General features: G+C 38.3%; 1 protein-coding gene across 1 annotated transcript in view; it reads right to left on the reverse strand.

Moving 5' to 3' along the window:
- Window positions 1–6102: 6102 nt before the first annotated feature.
- The window catches only part of LOC133290388 (nuclear pore complex protein NUP1), a 34279-nt gene continuing 16232 nt past the window's right edge, over window positions 6103–24149 (reverse strand). Inside the window, exons 3-8 of the mRNA XM_061488456.1 lie at window positions 23342–23505; window positions 16028–16241; window positions 14760–15047; window positions 14594–14671; window positions 13091–13762; window positions 6103–6721 (exon numbers count right to left, since the gene is read on the reverse strand). Of these exons, the coding sequence (XP_061344440.1) occupies window positions 6278–6721; window positions 13091–13762; window positions 14594–14671; window positions 14760–15047; window positions 16028–16241; window positions 23342–23505 (1860 nt within the window). The 3' untranslated portion in view covers window positions 6103–6277. The remainder of the gene's footprint in view (window positions 6722–13090; window positions 13763–14593; window positions 14672–14759; window positions 15048–16027; window positions 16242–23341; window positions 23506–24149) is intronic.

Here is a 24149-nt window from a genome sequence, read left to right on the forward strand (position 1 = left end):
AAAGACTTTTCTAAGATAGACTTTTTACTGAAGTTTGAGTTCAATCCTGATTGTTTGAAAGCTTTCGAAACCTTGAAAAGTCAATTAGTCACTACGCCTGTTATTCAACCTCCGGACTGGAATCTACCCTTTGAATTAATGTGTGATGGAAGTGACCAGGCTATTGGGGTAGTTCTGGGCCAGATGAAAGATAAACTCTTTCGTAGCATATACTACGCCAGTAAAACCTTAAATGAAGATCAGGTGAACTATACAGTCCCCGAAAAAGAACTATTGGTTGTAGTATATGCATGCGAAAAGTTCAGGCCATACATTCTGGGATCAAAAGTCATTATTCACACTGACCATGCAGCTCTCAGATATCTATTTGCCAAGAAAGAAGCAAAACCACGGTTAATAAGATGGATCCTACTGTTGCAAGAGTTCAATCTGGAGATCAAAGAAAGGAAAGGATGCGAAAATCAAATTGCTGATCACCTGTCCAGACTGGAACACATTGAAGTTGGGCTACCTATCAAGGAAACGTTCCCTGACGAACAATTGTTCGTTATCAATGACAAAGAAGTTGACGTTCCTTGGTTTGCTGATATAGCTAACTTCCTTGCAGCAGGGCTGGAACCATATGAAGCAAGCCGGATGCAGAAAAAGAAATTTTTTCATGATTGCAGGAGCTATCTCTGGGATGAACCTTTGTTATTCAAAGATGTGCGGACCAAATGATAAAAAGGTGTGTTCCAGAAGAAGAGCAACATCAAATCCTTTTCAATGTCATTCATCCCTCTATGGAGGCCATCTGGGCGGAATCAGAACGACATCCAAAATACTTCAATCAGGTTTTTATTGGCCATCTCTTTTCAAAGATGGTCTTCAATATGCTAAACAATGTGATAAATGTCAAAGGGAGGGTAATTTAACTAAACAGAATGAGATGCCCCTTAATCCCATATTAGAAGTTGAATTGTTTGATGTATGGGGCATTGATTTCATGGGTCCTTTTCCCCCTTCTTGCGAGAACAAATTTATATTGATGGCTGTTGATTATGTAAGCAAGTGGGTGGAAGTTGTTGCCTTTTCAAAGTTAACGGGCATAGGTTAAAGTTGTATTATGATGAAACGTTCAATGAAAAAGAGGAAAGTATCCCTCTTTCTGATTCCAATTAAGAAGTAAGTAACATGTCTAGCTAAAAACATTAAACTAAGCGCTGACTGGGAGGCAACCCAGTGGATACCTTTGCCCTTTAACAAAGAGCAAAGTTTTGGGGTGGTTCAAAAACCACATATTCCCATTTACTGTTTTTCTGTTAGTTTATTCTTGTTTCCTTTTCCGGTCCTTAGTGCAACATTTTAATTCCTTTTTGAATAGAAAAATCGTTTTTTGATCAAACTGTTTGGGATATACATTTCAATTATAGTATTGTGGCTGTGAAGCTTTGAATAAACCAATGGCATGAAGCACAAAGTCAATAAGTAATCATTCTTATTCTTACTCTGAATGCTTGAAATAGGAAAGGTGAAATGAATTTAATCTTCAGATTTTTGAAGGAAACTGATCTGTGTGAACTAAAGCTGGTGAGGAACAAAAAATGCCAAACACTTACTCATGAGAGCGTTCCTGAGGTGTCACCACAATGAAACTTCTAACTTGCCTTGATGCTGTCAGTACTGCTGAAGAACAGGTGAATTTCATTAACAAGGATCAACCTTCAAACACTCACCCTTCCACAATTAAACAAACACTTCCATTTCTATTAACACCACAATACAACCCTCCACACACACACACACTCATCCCACGGTCAACTAAAAGGGACAAGGAACAAATTCAAAATGAGCAAAAGGACAAGAAGAAAAGAAAACAAAGAAGAATGGGAATAGCCATTCAAAAGAATTCAGAAGAAAATACCAGAAAAGATTCCTCCAAAGGAAGAAAAAAAGTACAAAAAGACAAGGTGTTCCCTCAACCAGAAAAGTCCAGCTCCGGAACAGAAGACCTGAACAATGTTCCTTAATCTAAGACCAGTTACCACTCCATTTCTAAAACCTCCATCAATCCTTTTCACAAAGATCCTTGATATGGAGGACCCCTGCGTTTGTTAGGAAAGCAGCAGATAAGCAAGTTTGAAGAATCACATCCAGGAATGGACAGAGAAACACCAAGCCCTGAGTGATAGTGAGACAAAAGATCAGCAACCTTCACTTACCTGGGAACAAATTCTTTTTACTTGTCACCTATGGAAAGTAGTTCTTTCTTTGAAAAGTTTATGATTACCTACTGGCTCAAGCTTCTGAAGTTGAGCTATTCTTTGAAATTGAGCAACCTAAGCCACTATTTCTGAGTTGTTTGAGGACAACCAACAGTTTAGTTTTGGGGTGTTTGATGGGACAAAAATTCGTGCCCATCTAGCCCATTTTGATGTCAAAATGCCATCCGTTCCTTCACCTGATGAGCAACTTTAGCACTAAAAGCACATGTTTAATATCTTTTTGACAAAAACACAGTGGGGAACAGATGGTGACGTAAGTATTTGGAAAATATATAAAAAGGGGAACGAATTTGGAACATTAAATACACCTGCTCTACTTATTTAATATATCTGACCACTTTGCAGGAAACGTTGGAAAGAAGTTTCCATAAAAGCATAAGCAGTGCAGCAATCGAGCAAGAGGAAACGTGCGCAGCAAAAAATAAACGGTTCCTATTGGTTAAAGAGGAAAACAAGGCATGGGGATGATCGAAGGAAAGAAAAATCTCAACAATGACTGTCCCATCCAGCCCCTTGCGCCCCTCAAAGCACTGTTCACACCGCCCCTTCCATGCAGTCAAGAGAACAACTCCAAGAGAATTACCCACTTTGCCCTTCACTCTTCTGCCTATAAATACGACGTTCCAGCACGAAGAAACAGATCGAATTCCTTAAGAAGAGATCACTTAGTTTATTTTATAGTTTTCTTTGTATTTTTGTATAGTTTTAACTTTAGCTAAGTGACAACACTTCTTCTTCATTCTGTATCACCCACTTGAGACTCCTCACGAGCAACAATCATATTCTCCACTTTTCATTTCGTTGTAATCAAGTTGTTTTCATTTAAATACAAGTGTTATTTCTCTCCTTTCCATTCGTTATCTCTGAACTGAATTTCGGGTCTATGAGACTTCAGTTTGGAATAATTATGTTTAAGCTAGTAGCCATGGGCTAAACTATCTGTGGAACGGAAAAACTGCAAAGTTCTTAAAGATTTATTTTCAAACTTTTGTATTTAAGCTTTTGTATTTCTCTAGTTAAGTGAACTATATTCATTGTGTATCAATAGAAATTGAACATATACTGAGAAAGGAACTTCCATAAGGAAGGGATTTCAGACAGCTTAACCAGAGGGGGAAGGTAGTGTTGTGGAAACAACGCTGCTGGTTGCCTTAGGAATAAGGGACCACCTCGTTCACTTGAAGGTCCTGTACCCAGTACTTGTATTCTCTGGCCAGTACGTTTCATTATTGCACACTTGAATGATATATATATATATATATATATATATATATATATGTATATGATGATGTTTTATATTGGTTTTTATTGTGGTTATACCTGAAGTAAACTTAGGGGTGGAGAACTCTCCTAGGACTCATAGTTTACTAAGATAATTATCTTACCCTATGGGGAACGTATTTCAAGTATAGAGACTGATGGTACTGAGGTATCGCATGGCAAGAGGCAAGAATAGAGATAGTGCATTTAACACGAGACTTTGATTGCTATGTATAAGTTTATGTTACTTATTTAATTACATCTCTTTTTGGTTAATTGATGTAATCATGTAAGTAACAATATGGGTATTATTTGAGACATGATATGTATGTGATAACCTAAGCAATGGATTGTTAGACAATATGATTTATGCATGTATGTTTATTTGAGCCCAATACGTCATAATCCATGGATGGATTTTTGGTTAGACTAATGGACATAGTGTGCTATCTCTGGATTATATTAAACTGTCAATTAGCTATATTTTTCTATGTGGGAATAATCCCCAAAGCCTCCAAATACAAAGGAGATGCCGTCCATTTTATTATAAATAGAACGTGAGGTGTAAGAGAGTATCACACGATATTAATTGGATTCAAAATAATTGGTGAATTGCAATACATAAGGGAAAAAAAAGTTTATTCACATTTTCATATTAGAACTATTAGTGAATTATCAAGTAACCTTCCGTGTTTATTTATTTAAACATGTTGCACTTAATATCATATGCATGTTAATACATCCGGTGCACACTAGGTGTTACATCCATCTCTTTAAAGTAGTCGTCAACACTTTGGTTCTCTTGTATAACTCAAGGTAATAGAGTCTTGGAACAAAGTGATCATCATGACAGTTTTTATCTCCTCCCATGTGTATACAATCTCTCATCATTTTGCCTTCTATTTAATACCATTTGATCCCACCAAACAATGGCATAATCTGAGAATTGGTAATTGCCAATTTCACCTTCTTTGCTTTGGAATAATTATGGTAATAAAATATGAACTCAATCTTCTCCTTTTTGAGGTATGCTTTCGGATCATTTTTATCCTAAAACATTGAAATCTTTATTTCAATGCTACTTAAGTTATTATCCTCTCGATTCCTAATTTCTCTACGCCCACCTACATTCCTCCTAACACTACTATCTGAGTTTTGGTCCTATTCACCATCATTACTTTTCACATAGTACGCTTAGTCCTTATGTCTTTCTCTCCTACATCAATTAGAAGAATTTTGCCGTGCATTGATCGAAATATTCATCCTATTGGATCGTTCATTTAATTGATCCAATTCTAATCTCATCCTAGGTCAACTAGAACTTGGACGGGCTCTCTTTGTGTCATCCCTTCATGTGTATCACAAATCATATGCTTTCTGAAAATAAAAGTTGCAATCAAAATTCTATCCTCAAGAACTAATGATGCCACAATCTGGACTTTGACTTCTCAAGCACTTTATCATCAAATATTTAGTACCATAAAACTAATTCATGACTATGCTATATATTGCTTTCTTTAAACTTATGACACATTTTTATCATAAATAAAACCCGCAACATTTTTCCATTTCGTTCACATAGTTTGAATCAAATATACTCGCATCTTACAATATTTTTTAATAGTAATTAGTCCAAGATACTCAAACTAAGTGACTTGTGATATGATACCCGATTATCACCTCAAGCCGGTGCTAGTGCGTGTTGTTAAACTCACGTTCCATATACTCTTATGCTTTACGACTTGTTACTACAAAGCTTTCTTCAATAACTCTAGTTTTTGATTTATTCTTTTTCTCACTAACTCACTTTGTTGTTACTACAAATGTACATCAAATAATTTTTACATTAAACTCATAATTGGTCTTCAGAAGGTTTTTTAAAAAATTGTCCTTGAAAGATTTATCAATATCAGATTTTAGTCCTCATGATTGTTGGTCATAACATAAAAATAATTTGATCCTAGTAAACAATAATTTTGGAAGATTTAGATCCTCTCATGTGAAAAAGTGATCATACGATCATATTATTTGATCACAACCACTCATTGATGATGAGATAAAAGAGAGAAAAATATATACTTTTTAAATGAGTGATTATGATAAAATAATATAACCACATTTTCACATCAGAAAATCCACATCTTCACATCCAACTTTGGGACAGTTGAAAAAGTATCATTTCATTAGCCAAGTGGATGTTCCAAAAATCTTCGAGGACCAAAATTCAAAGGTCTCATTTAAACAGACACAGCCTAAAAGCACGGGGGGGAGATATAACAACCGTAGCAGCAAGCAACTTCCGTCAAGTGTATAGCTGCTCGTTTCTGAAGGTGTGCAGGTACAATTCGCCAGTTCACATCTATATCTCGGTTTGGTCTTGGTCACTAACTAACGAGGCTAAAGAAACTTTGACCCCAGGTTTGGTCATTGGATTGATGGCCTAATTTAGCTTCCTAACGACTTAATAATTGCATGCGGATCTAGGTTTGGATGTCCTATGATAACAATATTCTAAAAACACAACATTATATTGCAAAAATTCCCATCTTCCCAACCTAATGTTATAAAGCTCCCGATAAACCACACAACTTGATCAAAACGGCTTAATTTTACTCATCTTCACGTAAAGAAGAAAAGGAAAGCAAAAGAGTACAATATGCCCTGGGACGATAGGGTAAAATACAGTAACCGTAAATTAATAATAAAAAAAAAAAATTTGAGACAACTTTTGGAACCTCATTTTGCAGTTTCATTTAACAGCAGACAGCATCTTCTCCAAATAAAAACGACAGCCTTGCCTTCTCAGTTGAACCGAAGTTAAATTTGATGTCCCCAGCATCATTATGAATAACAGTATTGCTTGTAGAAGGGAAGGAAAAAACTATGGCCGCACTGGACTTTCTTAAACCAAAACTAAACGACAGTTCAGTAGAACTTTCTTTTAATTGGTGCTGATCCCCAGTAGAGAATAATGGCATGATGGATGGTGTTGGTGGCTCAGAGAATACAGAAGAGGATGCAGAAACAGGGAAGGTAAATCCTGAGCCATTATCATATGCTAAGGTCCACCTTGATTCAGGCTTCTTGATGATAATGGGAGGTAAACCTGTTTTGCTGGCTGCAGAGTTAGAGAGAGGCTTCTTTTCTTGATTTACTACACAAGGGTGACAGCCACTTGGGAAAGTCTTCAAAGCATCCTGCACAGTGGGTATATAGAAACGGTTGGTTCTCGAAATATTATGCCAAAATTAAAATGTATTATGATAACTAAATAAAAAATTCCATATGTTTAAAATATATAATAAATTTTTATTAGAAATTAACCTTACTGCATCCTCAAAAGTTCCTACATGATAGAAACTTGTATTATCGAGAAAGAATCAATGGAATCTAGCTATTTCTTGATTACACTGAAAAACAAAAAGAACAAAAAAGATAGAAACTCCCGCAGATCTTTGAGGATCTGCCAACCTTCCTGGCCAAATAGCCACAAAACATTCAATCTATTTTTGGACGCCTTCCATGCCTTTAGCTACTTTTTATCTTTGCACCTAATCCTTTTCCCCTTCCATCATACCCTCCTTGCCATGTAAGCATGGTTATTACAACCGATTCCATCTGTATTTTCTCCTCTACTCTATTTTGCTTAACTCCCGTAACCATGGGGTGCCTAACAATACTTCGCCCCAAAAGCTTCACCTTGTCCTCAAGGTGAAGCGTCCCCAAGGAAAACCACCACTAGGTTGCCATTGCTTGAAGCAAAATGACCAAATTATGGTACTTGAAAATCAGATTTGAGTGACTTTGTTGTGTCCACACACACACACACACTCTCTCTATATCTAAATATGTATTGGCATTGGACTCTATTACAATTATTACAATTGATTCCACAATTAATCCTGATTGATTGTATCATAAATACAAAATTTTCTACCGTAATCATATGACATTTACATACCAGTAGAGATAATCCATTAATTCTAACACTCTTCCTCAAGTTGTTACATATACATCATATGCCTCTTATCTTCATATGAATGTGATAGAAGGTCTGAGATTAAGCATGTATATGCTACAAAAGGGTTCCAACTGGAGCATGAGAGCCCACTCACTAGAACATTACCGCTTTAATCAACTGAAAAAGGATAAAGGGGTGTGAGGGGAGGTCAGTGGAACTTAACAGATTGGCTAGAAGAGAGTTTCAGGAAAGAAGGGGCCTCTGGAATGCCCTGTGTTATCTTCTTATTTTGTATTTCGATTGTCATCTTTTCATCCTTTTGAGTTAACTGATGTACTTGTTATTGATATCACAATATCAGTGTTTTAATAGACAGTTCTATATTTTTCCTTATTTTTCTGTGCTGAGATTCTATCAAATCGGTGCCAAAGCCCCTGAATTAGACGAAGAAGATGTCTCTGTTTCTGAAACCAGAAAAGAGTCGACCAGAGCAATCAAATTACAGGCGTTTCAACACTGCACATGGTGAAAATAGAGGACGAGCAAGATCAAATGGGAGATTCAATCGTGGAAGAGGATGTGGCACTAGAACAAACGTCCATTGCCAACTTCATTATAAGTATGGGCATGATGTTCGCGATTGCAGGCATAGATTTGAAGAAAACTTCACTCCAACCTTACCTGCACCTCAAAACACTTCCCATCCACAGTATTTCATTCAGCAACAACCTCAGAATGTCAGGTCTTTTCATTATAACAAACCACAAGTTCAACCTCAAGCTTACATAATTGCTCCATCCATTTCAAACACAGCACCATTAGTTGAATGGCTACTGGCGCCTCGAATTATGTCACTGGTCTCTCTCAGAATGTTGTGCAGGGACATCAACTTAGTGGTATAGATCAAATTTTTGTTGAAAACAGCTAGGGTCTGCCTATAACAGCCATTGGTTCATCTTCTTTTATATCTCCTTTTGATTCTAACACTCATTTTCACCTTAAGAACTTACTTTTAGTTCCTTCAATCACCAAAAATCTCATCAGTGTTAGTAAGTTTGCCAAAGATAATTCAGTTTACTTTGAGTTCCATTCTGATATCTGTTTTGTGAAATGTCAGGTTTCACATAAAGTACTCCTCCAAGGTGCTGTTGGAACAGAGATCTCAAATTATCAAAAGGTCTACTCCAATTGCAAGTAAATCTCTCTTTGCACGCAATTCTGCCAATGTTATCAGTCCTAGTATTAATTCTAGCACTTAGTCCTCTAATACTGTTTGTAGATACACATGATAGTGAATGTACCTCTTCTTCTAATTCCTTGTACTTTTTGTGGCACTGTCGTCTAGGACATCCACATATAGACTCTCTTAGAAATGTACTAAAATCATGTAATATACACTTCAGTAATAAAATGGCAGAATTTTGCTCCTCGTGTTGTTGTGCTAAATCTCATAGACTGCATTCCCTACCTTCTAGCACTGAATATAAGGAACCGTTCAGCCTTGTTTACAGTGATCTATGGGGACCATCATCTTTAAAATCATCCCTTGACAACATCTATAATATCTCTTTTGTAGATGCTCATACTAGATACACATGGCACTATCCTCTAAAATAGAAATCTGATGCCATAACTATCTTCAAGCAATTTCATGTCATGGTAACCAATCAATTTCAACTCCCATTAAAGGCTCTTCAAACAGATTGGGGAGGTGAGTTTAGGGCCTTTACTCAGTATCTTAAAATGAGTAGAATAGCTCATTGAGTTACTTGTCCTCATACCTCCCAACAAAATGGTGTTGTAGAAAAAAAGCACAGACATATAGCGGAAACTGGTTTAGCTCTTTTGGCTCATTCTTCTCTACCGATGACATAAATGACCAGGTGAGAGTCAGTCTAACAATTCCTTCTTGTTCCGAAAGGATTCTTTACCACTGCCACTTGTCTCATAAATAGACTTCCCTCCTTTGCCATTAATTTTGAAATCCCATGTACTAAGCTTTACAACCAGCAACCTGACTTTAAATTTCTTAGAACCTTTGGGTGCGCTTGTTTTCCCTTTCTCAGGCCATACAACAAACATAAACTTGAACTTAGATCAAAGTAATGCATTTTTCTTGGTCTCTCCAAATCACAAGGGATACATCTGTTTGAGTCCGGAAGATAGGATTTTTATATCCAAATATGTTCTTTTTGAATGATTTGGTTCTATATTATGCTGTTTGGATATACATTGAATTTATGAGTATTTACGGAATTACTAATACGGTTGATTGTATATTTTATTTGGATAAATTTTTGTTATCTTATTTTTTTAAAACAGGCTAAACAAGGCTTTTATTTTTTGTAAATAAGTCAGGCCACAGGCCGATAATTATATTAATAACATGTAACAGGCTTGGTCAGGCTGACACATTTAAACACAGGCTTAGCCTTTTAAGACCAAAGCTCGGCTCGGCTCGGCCGGTTAACACCCCTACTTATAAGGAATGGCACAACAACAACACTCTTCTTACTCCACAAGTCATGTCACCTTTATCTGCCTCCACCTCTGTTCCCTTATCTATTCTACCTCATTCTGGTCAAGAAAATATCTCCCCAACACCCTCTCACACTGCTGAGTTTTCTAATGATCATGTCACAATTGTGTCACCTATTGCCAGTACTTTAGATTCTGTCACTCATAGTCCGCAGCCCAATTTTTCTTCTAGTTCAGTTCAGTTACGTACTCCTAACTTAGCATTTGATTCACTATACTCACCATCTTCCCAAAATGCTCAACACTCAGATGTTCCTAGTCCCATTTCAACCTTTTCGTCTAGTGCAGAATTCTCTCACTCTTGAGTATGCTCCATTTGTTTCAGAGTCCTTCCTCACCTGGTCATTCCATTGTTACAAGGTCCAAAACTTTGGCTAGGACTCAAGTTTTACTCTCTTATACTGAACCTTCTTTTGTTAAGCAGGCTTTGGCTAGTCCCCACTGGAGCACAACAATGGAACTTGAGTATGCAGCACTACAAAGTAATAATACTTGGTCCCTTATCACTTTACCTCATGGCAGATAGGCTATTGGGTGTAAATGGGTATTCAAAGTAAAAGAAAATCCTGATGGGAGTATTAACAAGTTTATATGGTGCAGCCAGCTGGTTTTGAGGCTAAGAACAAGTTTCTTGAGTGTAAACTTCACAAATCCCTCCATGGACTCAAACAGGCACCTAGAGCCTGGTTTGAGAAACTAAAAGTTTCTGTTTGGTCTCTTGGTTTTCAAGCTAGTCGCTGTGACCCCTCTTTATTTATTTATAAGGCTGGTAACATGCGGGTTTACATGCTAGTTTACGTGGATGACAACATCATTACAGGAAATAATGCTCCTTTTATTCAGAATTTTATCTCACAACTTCACTCTATGTTTGCTTTAAAGGATCTCGGAAATCTTGACTATTTTTTGGGCATTGAGGTCAAGAGGCAATCTGCAGGTTCCTTGCTTCTCATTCAATCTAAGTACATCAAAGATCTTCTCACCAGAGTTAACATGCTTGAAGCTAAACCCATCTCCACTCCTATGTAGCCGAGTTGTAAATTGACCAAGCTTGGTAGTAATTTGTTTGAGGATCCTTATTTATACAGGTCTGTGCTTGGTGCACTTCAGTATGCAACTATCACCAGACCTGAGATTGCCTTCTTGGTTAACAAGGTATGCCAGTTCATGAGCCAGCCTTTATTAGAGCATTGGAAGACTGTTAAGCGCATTTTGCGCTATCTTCAAGGTACTATCAGCTTCGGCTTGCACCTTCAGTCCATCAAATCCGTCTCTGGCTCATTTCCTCTGCATGCTTCTGTGATGCTGATTGGGGTAGTGATCCTGATGACAGAAGATCTGTTTCTGGTGCGTGCATCTTCCTTGGACCTAATATGATTTCTTGGTGGTCAAAGAAGCAATCTCTTGTAGCTCGTTCTACAGCTGAAGCTGAAGCTGAATATAGGAGCATGGCACTTGTGTGTGCTGAAATTTTATGGGTTAAATCTCTTTTTCATGAGCTGCAACTTCCTTTGTCGGTTCCTCAAATCTTTTGTGATAATCTCAGTGCAGTGGCTATAGCTCACAACCCCGTCTTACATGCCCGCACCAAACACTTAGAGTTCAATCTTCACTTTCTTCGTGAAAAGGTTGTGGCTAAGGATATTCAAGTTTTCCACATTCCTGTTGCAAATTAGATTACAGATACGTTCACCAAACCACTTCCCCTTGTTCCCTTTGTTGACTTCAAATCCAAGCTCAGAGTGTTGGACTATGTTTTGCCTCCCCAACCCTGTTGAGCTTGAGAGGGAGTATTAAGTAGCAGTATCTTGCCTTATGTGTATCTATTGTAGATGATTTCTTTCCCTTTTATCAGGGTTGTTAGTGCCTGTTAAGTCGTTCCTTTTCTGTTATTTAGTGATTAGTTAGCTGACTTAGTGTAGAGTTATTTTCAGCTCTATAAATAGAGCTGTGTAAGCATCCCAATGTAACGATTCACTTCCTTTTACACTCAATAACAGAAATGATTTTCTCTCTCTTTCTCTCACTTTCTCTGGTTATCCTTCAATGGAGAAATTCTAATAATACTAAACATATTTGAGGGAGAATCTTTTCATAGCAGGAGAAGATGGTGCACCTAGAGTTGGTCCATTAAGCATGGGCAAAACACTAAACGGGTTGATTTTAGAAATCCAGTTTCAATCAAATTTATGGCCCATTAAGTATGACCCACGTATTCAAGGAAGTTGGGGTGTTTTGAGGGCTAAGATTTGAGATGTATTTTAAGCAAGACTGATTGTGAAATTTATATTTGTAAAACTTTAGGGTTGATTTAATTTTAATTGTTTCCTTATTTTAGGCGTAGCTAATTCTTATTTATTTTCAATTGGCCTATAAAAGGGTATTTAAGATTCCTATTGGAAATTAATTGAATTTTCTATTATTTTGATAATTGATTTGAGAACAATAGTTTCTCTTTTCAAATCCTAAATTTTCCTGTTTTGCCCAATTTATGTGCATTCGGTTCGACATCTCCGGTCTTCGAAAGGGATTACAACAATAATGATTCAACTTCATCAATTCTTGAACCAGTGACGTGCACGACACCCCAAGTGCCATGGCCATTGGGTCTCACTTCTGCTCTTCATAAGAACTTGCATTACTTAGAATGAAACAACGTACTCTAGCTCCTTAGAATAGGGAAATCCCTCTTCCTTAAACTGAAAAACAGAATAAAAATATAAAAGTCCAGCAGATCTTTGAGAGTCTGCCTACCTCCTGATCCAAAGGTTCCCAAAATCACTCAATTTTTGGATGCCTTCTCCCATCCTTTTCCCTCCCTTTTATCTTTGCTCCTCACCCTTTTCTTCTTCCTTCCCACCCTCCTTCCCATGTAGGCAAGGTTGTTGCAACCCAATATCCTCATCTGCTATTGGTTCTCTATTCCGCTACTACCTATATTATCTTAACACTACTATTTTAAACAGAATAACTACTGAATTTAATAAGGTCTAAACACAAATTTAGAATGCCAAATAGGAAAAATACAAGAAAGAAAGCTAATACGGCCATTAAATAATTAGAGTACCTCTTCAGTAGACTTCATAAGAAAACTTTGAGAACCACCAAAACTTTGTGTAGCCCTTGCATCATTACTGAGTCTTGGGATGCCGTGGCAAACATTCATATCAGATGCCAAGGTTCCTTCTTTTCTGACATTGATAGATTTATCGGTACACTCCCTAGGTTGAATATCAACATGGATGTTTCCTTTACCTTCATTTGTCAGCATAGATTTCTTTCCATCATTCCCATCATATATATAAGGACCACCATCTTTTATTTTAAGCAAGGCATTATCTTCATTTGACAAGACAGTGCTGAAATTTACAGAAGATTCAGGATACTTCCATTTAGTTGCCAACTTCAGCTCAGTCGATTTTGCTTTAGGAGTGGGAACGTTTCTATCAATATGCTCCAATATCTTCTTAGCCATTAAACTGGAATGCATGTGTACTGTTGGAGCACCCAACTCAAAGTCCTGTGGCTCACGAGTGCAGTTCGGATCATCATGATTCGTGCTCCTTGTAACAGTAGGAGTGAAACCTTCAATAACACCATGACTTTCTCTATGTGAAGTGCCAGTTAGAGCTGAATAAGGTGGTCTTCTTGAAGATTGAACACCAACCTTATGCCTAATTTGTCGAATAGGTCCAACAGATCCATATCCACTTTCTGATGCACCAACTTTAGATTTATCCTATGTTTATTACAATTAAAGTTAGTTATCAATCTCACTTGCATGATAATGATATTTTCCAAGTTTCAGATGCCTTTTACTTGAGATACAAGATAATTTCAATGTTCAGTATCAGCAGAGATATTAAACAACCATAATCTGAAGTTCATAAGCAATAACCAAATGATTAGGGAAGCAACTAAGGCCTTTACAACATAGGATCCCTAAGAATAATACATTACCTCCATTTGCCCCAAATAATTCTAAATGTGAAAGTCAAGGCAGCCAATGTTTAGACTACTGGAGTAGAATTTGGAAGAAAACTGTGTTTCATTCCCCTTGACTCAAAATATGATTACAAAAGCTGACATAAATTGGAAAACCTGTACACTAATTTATGAGCCTAAAATGGAAAGGATTAAGTTCTCTTGCTCATAAAATAAAAAACCTAAACGATTAAAACTCAGTGGGGATATCATCTACGATCAATCCCTTTAAGAATGGAAACAAATAATACTACACATGTACAGCTGAAAGGACTTAACAACAGGAACATTCAATCATGGCTGTTCCCATTAAATAGGAATCTTATTTCCTATTTCTCATAATTGGGTCTCGGAAGAGCTTTAGTTAATATGGCTGCTATTTAATGGTGTGTTCAAATCTGGTAACTCCATTATAAATATTTTCCTTTATTAGGTGGTGGACAATTTCCTCGTGCCAGGATCTGTTATGGGGAATTGGGATTTAAGCAATGTTGATGGTAGCCTTCAGTGACTAATACATTGTTCAAAGAACCGACATATTACAAATCAAATACAATCATGAAAGGATCAGAAAACTGAAAGATACCTGCTGATACAGAGTAGTTTGTGATTGCCGGAGGGGAGTTGATGAAACTTGGCTGTAGTCACCTTCCATATGAATGAACTAGTCAAACAGAAATGAAAAAGTGTGACAAGTTTGGAAACAACCTGAATCATTAAAGGACAAGATAAGCTAACTAAACAAAATATACCTTGGACTTTGTTAATAGAGTTCTGGAATAAGGAGTCCGGGGGAAGTTATGAAGTCCATATCCGCTTCTGTGACTTTGTGGTGTTATGTAAGTATCCTGTACCACAGCACCTGGCCAACATGTTGATGAATTCTTTGGTAGTGGTTTTATTGCAGCTTCATCACCATACAACACTCTGCTTTCAACTGTTTGAATCATGCTCTTAGAGCAGGAGCCTGCTTCTGATGCACGGGAATCCATGTATGCCCTAGCAATCTCAATTGGTGAAGCACCAATCTCATCTCGAACCTGGAGTTATTAATTTGTCTATCATACAAACAAAATTACATCTGAACCTAAAAGGACTACACATTCTATAATTCAAATGCATCCTAGGATAATATAACTTTTGAGTCATAGCGAGGAGAGAAGGATAGAAGGATCCAATTCAAACAAATCACATGATGGGTTTGGAAATATTTGTCGCTGGGCAGTGGGCGCAACAGACTCAGTTTGTTGCGAGACACAAGAAGAAAGTATCATGGAGATAATGACAATGTTAAAATAGAGTTCCAAATTTTAGGAAACAAAATAGCCGGATAGTGAAAGGACAGGTTTCTAAGGATGGTATCGTTATGATACCGTGTGATAGGTCAAATTTTCAATTAACCTTTTTATCTTATTAGGACAGGTTTCATAGGAATATGTATATAATTAGGATTATGAATATCCGGGATTGAACCATTGTAATTAATACCAACAATAATATTTGTGGACTATTATAGACACAATTCATCCTATTAGGTATATTCTCTGGACTTCAAAGTCTTAATATAAGACTGAGAAAGAGAGAGAGAGACCCTAGAAGACATTTGCAGAAGGGTAGAAGGTTAGTTGACAAAGAGGGAGCCTAAATCCCTGTAGCCAAATTGATATTTTAATGCCACCCCATTATTCAATATTATTGCACTTGATCTTTAAAAGTGATAGATAAACATTCGAAAGTTAAAAGCTCAGCATGATATTGTAAGTATACCAAGTGCAAAAATACAACTATAACCGGAGAAAAGGTACAATTGAATCATTCATCAACAAATTAAGTAAGAATATAGGTGTTAGAATATCCTTGTTATATCTTCAGCATATCATACATAAATGGTAGCGTATCCTGCATATATCTTTGTCAAGACCCAAATTCAGCATAAACAGTTTAATCTCAACTATAGGCAAAGAGCTTGATCATAATCTACTAATAAATGTGAATGGTTCCAACAAGTTGCAATACTCACTTTTGACAGACTAAGAGGTGTTGAGCTTCCCCAAATGGCTCCATTTGATTCATCATGCCTTTGTTCATTGGAAATTTTTGAAAGCCCGGGTGTCATTGCAAGCCCCTCATCATCTCTCCTTGAAGTCAAATTTGTATTTTCCTTTCCTTCTTCAACATTAGAAAGGTCAATTGCCCTTGAATTTAATACCTCCACTAAACGATTATATTCATCTCTACAGTAGAGGATAAAAGATTTTTAGACATCGTACATCCTTAGATAACAAACAATAATGGATTTCTTCACCAAGGGCATGTTTGGAAGGAATGGGTCAGGAGGGTACTATACCCCTCTATTTGAGGATTTTGTAAGTTGTAATAAAATGAGAGATTATCATATAGCCATCCAATTGTCCCTAGTTTATTTCTATAAATATTTTATATCGCTCAATTTTAAAATGAAAAATTAACCCTCTCTTCCCTTTCTCTCCAAACCCCTCCATCCGAACATACCCTAAAGAAATCAGTAAATGCAAACAGGTTTTTTATGGTATCAGTAAAACAGAAAATGCAATTGCTCTATGGAATTAATCACAACTTGGGGAAACAGCCCCTTTGAATTACAACCTGACCAATACAACAGTATTAACAATTCAAAACAAACAAAAAGACCACGCAGACTTAGGGACTCTTACTCCTACTCCTACCTCCAGACCCCAAAAATACAATAACAATTCAAAAGAACCACCTTGAAATGAGTCATCCGTGTTGAATGATTGTATGTGGTGTTAAACCAAAATTCTGCCCACAGAATCCACTTTGCCAAACCTTTGGGATGGTCGTTAGCGAAACATCTTAAGTTTCAAGGGTTCCATTTACAACTTCAGTCTGTCCGTCCACGTTGCATATAGAGTCGTTGTGCATTGGTGTATGGACCAAAGTACAAGCATTAGGTGCTAGATTTTATAGTTAGTGTACGGATTGACATACAATTGAATGCTAAATTGATTGTCTAGTTGGTTGGCTATTTGAACGAGTATGGACTTCCCTTTGGGGATTTATCCTAAGAGGTACGACTCTTAGTATGTAAGTGTCATAGAGACAATATGTTTTATCAGATAAACACCTTATATTATTGAGTATTTCATTATTAATTTTATTTGAGCGCACTTCATCTTTAACTTGATGACTTCCAGATCCTCCCATGTATTTTCACAATCCGGCAAATGTTTCCATTTGAGCAACACCTGAACATGACCCTGCAATGATCACCGAACGTCCAGCAAGGCGTCAGGTTCCACTAGTAATTCCCAATCTGCACTCAACATGGACGGAAGGGGTTGGACAGTGGCTCCTGTTTTGACAGCCTTCTTAAGAAGACTGACATGGAAGACCGGGTGGACTTTACAGTCCTTGGGTAGCTGGAGTCTATAAGCTGCACCTCCAATCCGTTCCAGCACTCGATATGGGCCATTGAAACGCGGGCTCAGTTTTTCATTGATCTTCTTTGCTATAGTCTTAAGACGGTAAGGTTGGACCTTCAAATAAACCCAATCTCCATCTGTGAATTGAAGATCACGTCGGTTTTGATCTGCATAATGCTTCATCCGGTCTTGGGCTTTGAGCAAATGCTGTTGCAAATTTTGTAATATGACATCCCGTTGCATTAAGGCCTGTGAAACAGCATCTACAGCAGGAATGAATGTGCCACACTTAAATAGAGTGGGAAGGTCTCTCCCATACAGCCCTTTAAAGGGAGTCATCCCTGTAGCATCCTTAAAAGTGGTGTTATACCAAAATTCTGCCCATTGCACCCACTTAGGGCACATTTTGGGTTTTTCACAGCAAAAGCACCTTAAATAAGCTTCTAAGGACCTGTTAACCACCTCGGTCTGGCCATTTGTTTGCGGATGGTATGCCGTGCTGTAATGTAGCTGCGTACTTGCACATTTAAAAATTTCAGACCAGAAATTACTTAAGAAAACGCGATCCCTGTCTGAAACAATGGTGGCTGGGAACCCATGAAGCCGAACAATTTCCCGGACAAATAATTCTGCAACATCCTTTGCTGTATAAGGATGTTTTAAAGTCAGAAAATGAGCGTACTTAGTGAAACGGTCAACCACCACTAAGATAGTGTCAACCCCCGTTGCCCGTGGCAGCCCTCCAATAAAATCAAGAGAGATGTCTTCCCAAACCTTATTTGGGATGGGTAAAGGATGCAATAAACTGGCAGGGGTGAGATTTTGAGTTTTGCACTGTTGACATACCTCACAACCAGCCACATAATCCTTGATGTCTTTACGCATGCCCTCCCAATAAACCACTCCGGCCAATCTTTTAAAAGTTCTGAAATAACCTGAATGTCCTCCAAATCCAGTGTCATGATATTCTTTCAACAGAGGGGGAATGAACTTTGAAGTCTTGGGTATAACCAACCTCTCATGGTAAAACAACTTCCCTTCCCTGACCATATATCCTGGATGAGCATCAGGGGCAATCAACAGATCTTGTAAAATGCCCTTAAGCCTTATATCTTGTTGTACTTCAGACTCTAAGTCATCAAAGTGAGACCAATGAATTCGAGTTAATGCCCCAAAAACCATTGTCCTAGAGAGAGCATCTGCCACCTGGTTGTCTTTCCCTGGTTGGTAGACAATTTCAAAGTCGAACCCCATTATTTTCGCGATCCATTTCTGTTGGTCTTCACTAAGAGCTTGCTGATCCATCAGAAATCGAAGACTACGTTGGTCTGTTTTAACCACAAAGTGTCTCCCCATCAAATAATGTCTCCATTTCTGCAAGGCAAATACTATTGCCATCAACTTTTTTCCGTAAACAGACTTAGCTTGTGCTCTAACTGAGAAGCCTTGACTGATGAACGCTATGGGCCTGTTATCTTGCATTAACACTGCTCCAATGCCTTTGCCAGAAGCATCGGTGGTGACTGTAAACAGCTTAGTAAAATCTGGTAAAGCTAGAACCGGAACTGAGCTCATCATAGTCTTGAATAACTGAAAGGTCTTCTCTGCCTCGTCACTCCACTTGAACCCCTCTTTTTTAAGCAGCTTCGTAAGTGGCTTAGCAATTTTTCCGTAATCTTTTACAAACTTGCGATAATACCCAGTTAATCCAAGGAATCCCCTTAACCCCTTGATATCCTTTGGACTGGGCCAGGATACCATAGCTTTTATCTTCTCCGGGTCAGCCCTTACACCTTCAGCTGAAACACAATGACCCAAGTACTCAATTTGTTTTCTTCCAAAACTACATTTTTTTTTATTTGCTACCAGATTATTCTGTCTCAGCACCTCCAGTACAGCCCTTAGGTGGGTGATGTGGTCGCCCCTGTCTCGGCTATATACCAGGATATCATCAAAGAAAACCAGCGCGAATTTCCTAAGGAATGGCCGAAGGATCTCATTCATCAATGCTTGGAAAGTGGACGGGGCGTTCGTTAACCCGAAGGGCATCACCAAGTATTCGTAATGCCCCTCATGTGTTCGAAAAGCTGTCTTCGGGATGTCCTCCTCCCTCGTCCTAATCTGGTGGTATCCAGATTTCAGATCCAGTTTAGAAAAAACCTGAGATCCACCTAATTCGTCCAATAACTCATCAACCATTGGCTCTGGAAACTTATCGGGAATAGTAATCTTGTTGAGCGCCCTGTAATCAACACAGACGCGCCAACTCCCGTCTTTCTTTTTAACTAATATAACTGGGCTAGAGTAGGGACTTGTACTATGCCTGATCATGCCATTTGTAAACAACTCAGCAACCAAAGTTTCAATTTCAGATTTTTGATAGTAAGGGTACCTGTACGGTCGAATGTTGGGTATGTGTCCTCCTGCCTTCAAATGAATAGCATGATCAATGGACCTTGCTGGTGGTAGTTCCTTAGGTTCGCCAAAGAGGCTTCCAAATTCTGAAATCAGTGTGTCCATTTCGGCCCATGGCTCCCCGCCGTCTTTTCTGATGTCATCTAAAGACTTCACGTAAAATCCCAGACCCTGATCACGAAGAGCCTTCCTGATCGATTTAAATGAAGCTTCAGACCTGGATAAGGCTGGGTCTCCTTTAATCACTGTCTTCTTCCCTCGTTCGCCATACCTGAGGGTCATCTCTTTAAAGTTTGCTTTTATTTCTCCTAGCTGGGTCAGCCATTCAAGTCCCAAGACTACATCAGCGCTCCCCAGTTCAAATAGGTACAGATCCTGCTTGATTTGAGCTCCTTGAATACTGACATCAACTTCCCTGCATACCCCCTTGCAACTGATTTTGAACCCATTCCCAATTTCTACTTGGTAAGACGATGTATCAGAGACTTCCAACCCCAGCTCTTCTACGATCTCCTTTTTTATGAAGTTGCTGGACGCCCCACAATCGACCATCACTACCACCCTTTGACCTTGTATTTCTCCCCAAACCTTCAGTGTTTGGCTTGAAAGAGAGCCCTAGTAAGCTCTGTAATGAAAGCTGTACAGGTCGTTCGGTTTCCTCCTTCTCTGAGATGGGAGTCACCACCTCTCCTGCTCCGTTTCCCTCGTTCTCCTCCTCGTCGTCATCGTCAACCAGCAGCACGTGAAGTTGACGCACCTGACATTTGTGAGTTGGGTGCCAACGCTCGTCACACTTGAAGCACAAGCCTCGCTGCTGCCTGTCGCGCCATTCGGCTTGAGGCAACCGTCGCCACTGATCGGTGTCGCTCTCTCCGGCGCGGTTTCCGGTGAGATTCGTCGAAACTCTGGATGCGGTTCCGTCTTTAGGGTTCTCCATAGGTGTTTTCCCCAATCCCTGATGACCCGTATTGGAGTACTGGGAACTCATCGTTCCAGATTTATTTTGATTTGGGCCGTTGTCTTGCCCTTGGCCCATATTAACAGTATTCCACCTTTTGCTTCCGGATGGGCCAGAACCAAATCGTTCGCCCATAGTCTGTCTGGAGACATTTTGAGCCCAATTTCTGCCAATAGGTCCCAGACCTTCCTCCCTCCATGCGTCGTTCCTCCGTTCGATTTTCATGGAGTATTTCACCATGTCCATCAGACTGAGCGTTGGAGACATCAACAGTTCTTCACGGATGCTGCTGCGGACTCCGTTCAACCATGCACCTTTAAGCAAGTCTTCATCCTCAAACCGTAAAGCAGCCACAATTTTTTCGAACTCCGTCTGAAATTCAGCAACGTTTCCCTTCTGTTTGAGGGTGTATAAAGCCCTGTAAGGATTATCCAACGCTTCTGGTTGGAATCGACTCAATAATTCCCGTCGAAAAAATGCCCAGGTGGTGTTTTGGTTACTCACCTCCCACCATTGAAACCAGTTTAAAGCTTCTCCGTCTAAAACCACCAATAATGCGTTAAACTTCTCTGCATCGTTGATGCCATTTACCACAAAGTAACGCTCAACTTTGCTTAGCCATCCCATCGCATCTTCACCGGAGAAAATTGGTATCTCCAATCGTCGAGTCACAGATGGATTGGGATTAAACCGTCTCACGTTTCTACCTCTCCGTGGTTCTGTTATGTCATCTTCAAACTCATTCTCTCCATCACTGGATCTACTCCCCCTTCCTTCCATTTCATCCAATCTCCTGATAATTTCTGTTATTCCCACCTCATTTGCTTCCATCCGTCGAATCACCTCCTCTTGTCTCACGTTGTTCCTGCGCAGTCCTTCCTCCAAAACTTCTAATCGGTTTTCCATTCTTCTCGTCAAGACCATACCACAGAGCTCCTAGATCGGAGCTCTGATACCAATTGTTACAAACTTCCACTCAGATTACAAATAACCACAATGAACAAGATGTTTTTGGCCTGAATAATTCAGATTTTTTCATATATTGAATTAACGTCAATTACAACTACACTGAACATTCTACTGAAAAGATAAATTGCTGAATTAAAGTCATTACAGTAATCAAATAACTGGAAAATAGCAACGTAAAAGAAAAGTGATGATGTGAGACAATTGTAGAGGTCACACGCTCTCCTATCCCAAAAAGGGCCCAAGCACTGTCTAGATTCTTCCTATCCCCTCTATGCTTTTCCTCCTCTCCTTATAACGAACTCTCAGACCCCCACGTTGTGTGCCATTCTGTTAAGGGGCAATAATGGGAACTCTTGTAATGACGTGGCAGTCTCTGAATAGCTAAGTTGAGCCAATTGGGCTTGAGTCTCTTGGGCTGGATTCCCTTCATTCCACACCTTTCGGTTAGTGTCCCTCTTGAAGGTCTTTATCTGAATTGTATCAGTTTTCTAAACAGCATTAGCACCCAACTTCACCTATGTATGGAAATAAGTTAAGTCACCTCTTCTTCCTATTCATAGCTCGATTCATCAATAACTCAATGAAATGAAAATTTTGGCATGTTTGTTAAATGAGCCAAACTAGAGCTTTCACATCTTTGACTCATTAAATCGTGACTTAGCTTGACGTGTGTGTGTGTATAATAACATTGTATTAATTTAATATATATTAGCATTTTTTTGTCTAACTATTATTTGTGAAAAAATAGATTTTATTTATTCACAAATTTGAACCTAAAGCATTGGGCCATAAAGGCTTAAACAATAAAAGGCTCAATATTAGTTTGATAATGCCAAACCTGACATAGGCTTGGCTCAAATCGTTTCTAGCCCTAGCTTAACCAGATAGGAGACATGTTTGTCGATAAGCAACCATCTCACCTAAAAGCTCAAGTTGTTAAGTAAGACTCATTTTAATGGTTGTATATTAAACTTCTTTAATACGCCCCCTTACATTGGGCTTGAATGGTAGACAACATACAAACTCACTTACCTGTGTTAAGAAACTCCACAATATTTAATTATTTATTAATATAATCGGAGATGGTGAAGATAGAACTCGTGACCACTTGGTCACCGGCTCTAATACCATGATAAGCAATCATCTCACATAAAAGCTCAAGTAGTTGAGTGAGGGCCACGTTAATAGTTTTATATTTGACTTTTCTAACATTTGCAAATATCATACCAACAATATCCAAAAGAGACATGTTTTCGTGCTCTAAACCATTCCCACAGCCACGTGAGGAAAAAAATAAAATAATAAAAATATAACAATGGCAATAAAAACATTTCACTTTACAGCAAAGCAACCAACACTGTCAAGTAGCATTGGGATTAAAAACAGGGTTAATCTCAATAAAAATTGGACTCCAAAATTACAGGCCCCTTGAGGCCTCGAGTGAGCTCCAAGCAATTGGGATGAATAATTTGATCCACAACAGGAAAAACTTTAATTATAGAATTATGAAATGCGTCATCAAAGCAAGGGTAGAGAAAAAGCACTATTATTATAAATTAAATTTATTTACCTAGATAATTTTTTTCCTTTCACCAGCTGCTCAACATCAGAAAGCCTATTTTTCTCATATTGCTCTCCTTTTTCATCTTGTCTGGGCAGAACATAGTCAGAACTACTTTTCAGTTTATCACTGATGTCACCAGTAGCCATTCGAATTGATTCGGATGCCAAGAGCTGCAACAGAATAAACACAGTGGACAATAAATACGTGGGTTGAGGAAAAGGAACCAAATTCAGTCTTCTACTACACCCCTAGATTATACAGAAAAAAGGATGGAGAGGATAGAGCAACAACATGCAGAGATCAATTTGAGGAAAGCTAATTACCTTGTTACATCCCGCGAAGTTAGGAAGCCATATTATTTAGTTAGGAACATGGAAGCTTGCCTTGAACTCGTAATATTCGTAATATAAATACTTATATATATATATATATATATATATATATATATATATATATTTTGGGTGGACTTAATTCAAATCATGAAAAATTATGTTAACTATGATTATCTGTGAGTATGTGTTTCAAGAAATTGAAATTCTAGTTAAGAGGATGGGATTAATTGTAGGTACAAATTAGGTAAAAAATCCTAGTTGTTACCTAGTGGATATAAAATATAGAATAGCTATTACCATATGAAGTGAGATAAATGAACCCTTAGGAAATTAATTTTATAGAACCAATGGGTTTTAATGTACTCGGCCCAAGGGCCATAATGTAAATCAAGTAGCCCAAATCCCATTTTATCCTTGCACTCTCCTCCATGCGCATAGTATAGAGGAAGAATTCTGATTTCATGTTATCAATCAAACCAAAT

The sequence above is a fragment of the Gastrolobium bilobum genome, unplaced genomic scaffold (genome assembly GCF_033153095.1).
Source record: "Gastrolobium bilobum isolate Gb01-03AN ecotype WA unplaced genomic scaffold, APGP_CSIRO_Gbil_v1 utg11474, whole genome shotgun sequence".
NCBI lineage: Eukaryota > Viridiplantae > Streptophyta > Magnoliopsida > Fabales > Fabaceae > Gastrolobium > Gastrolobium bilobum.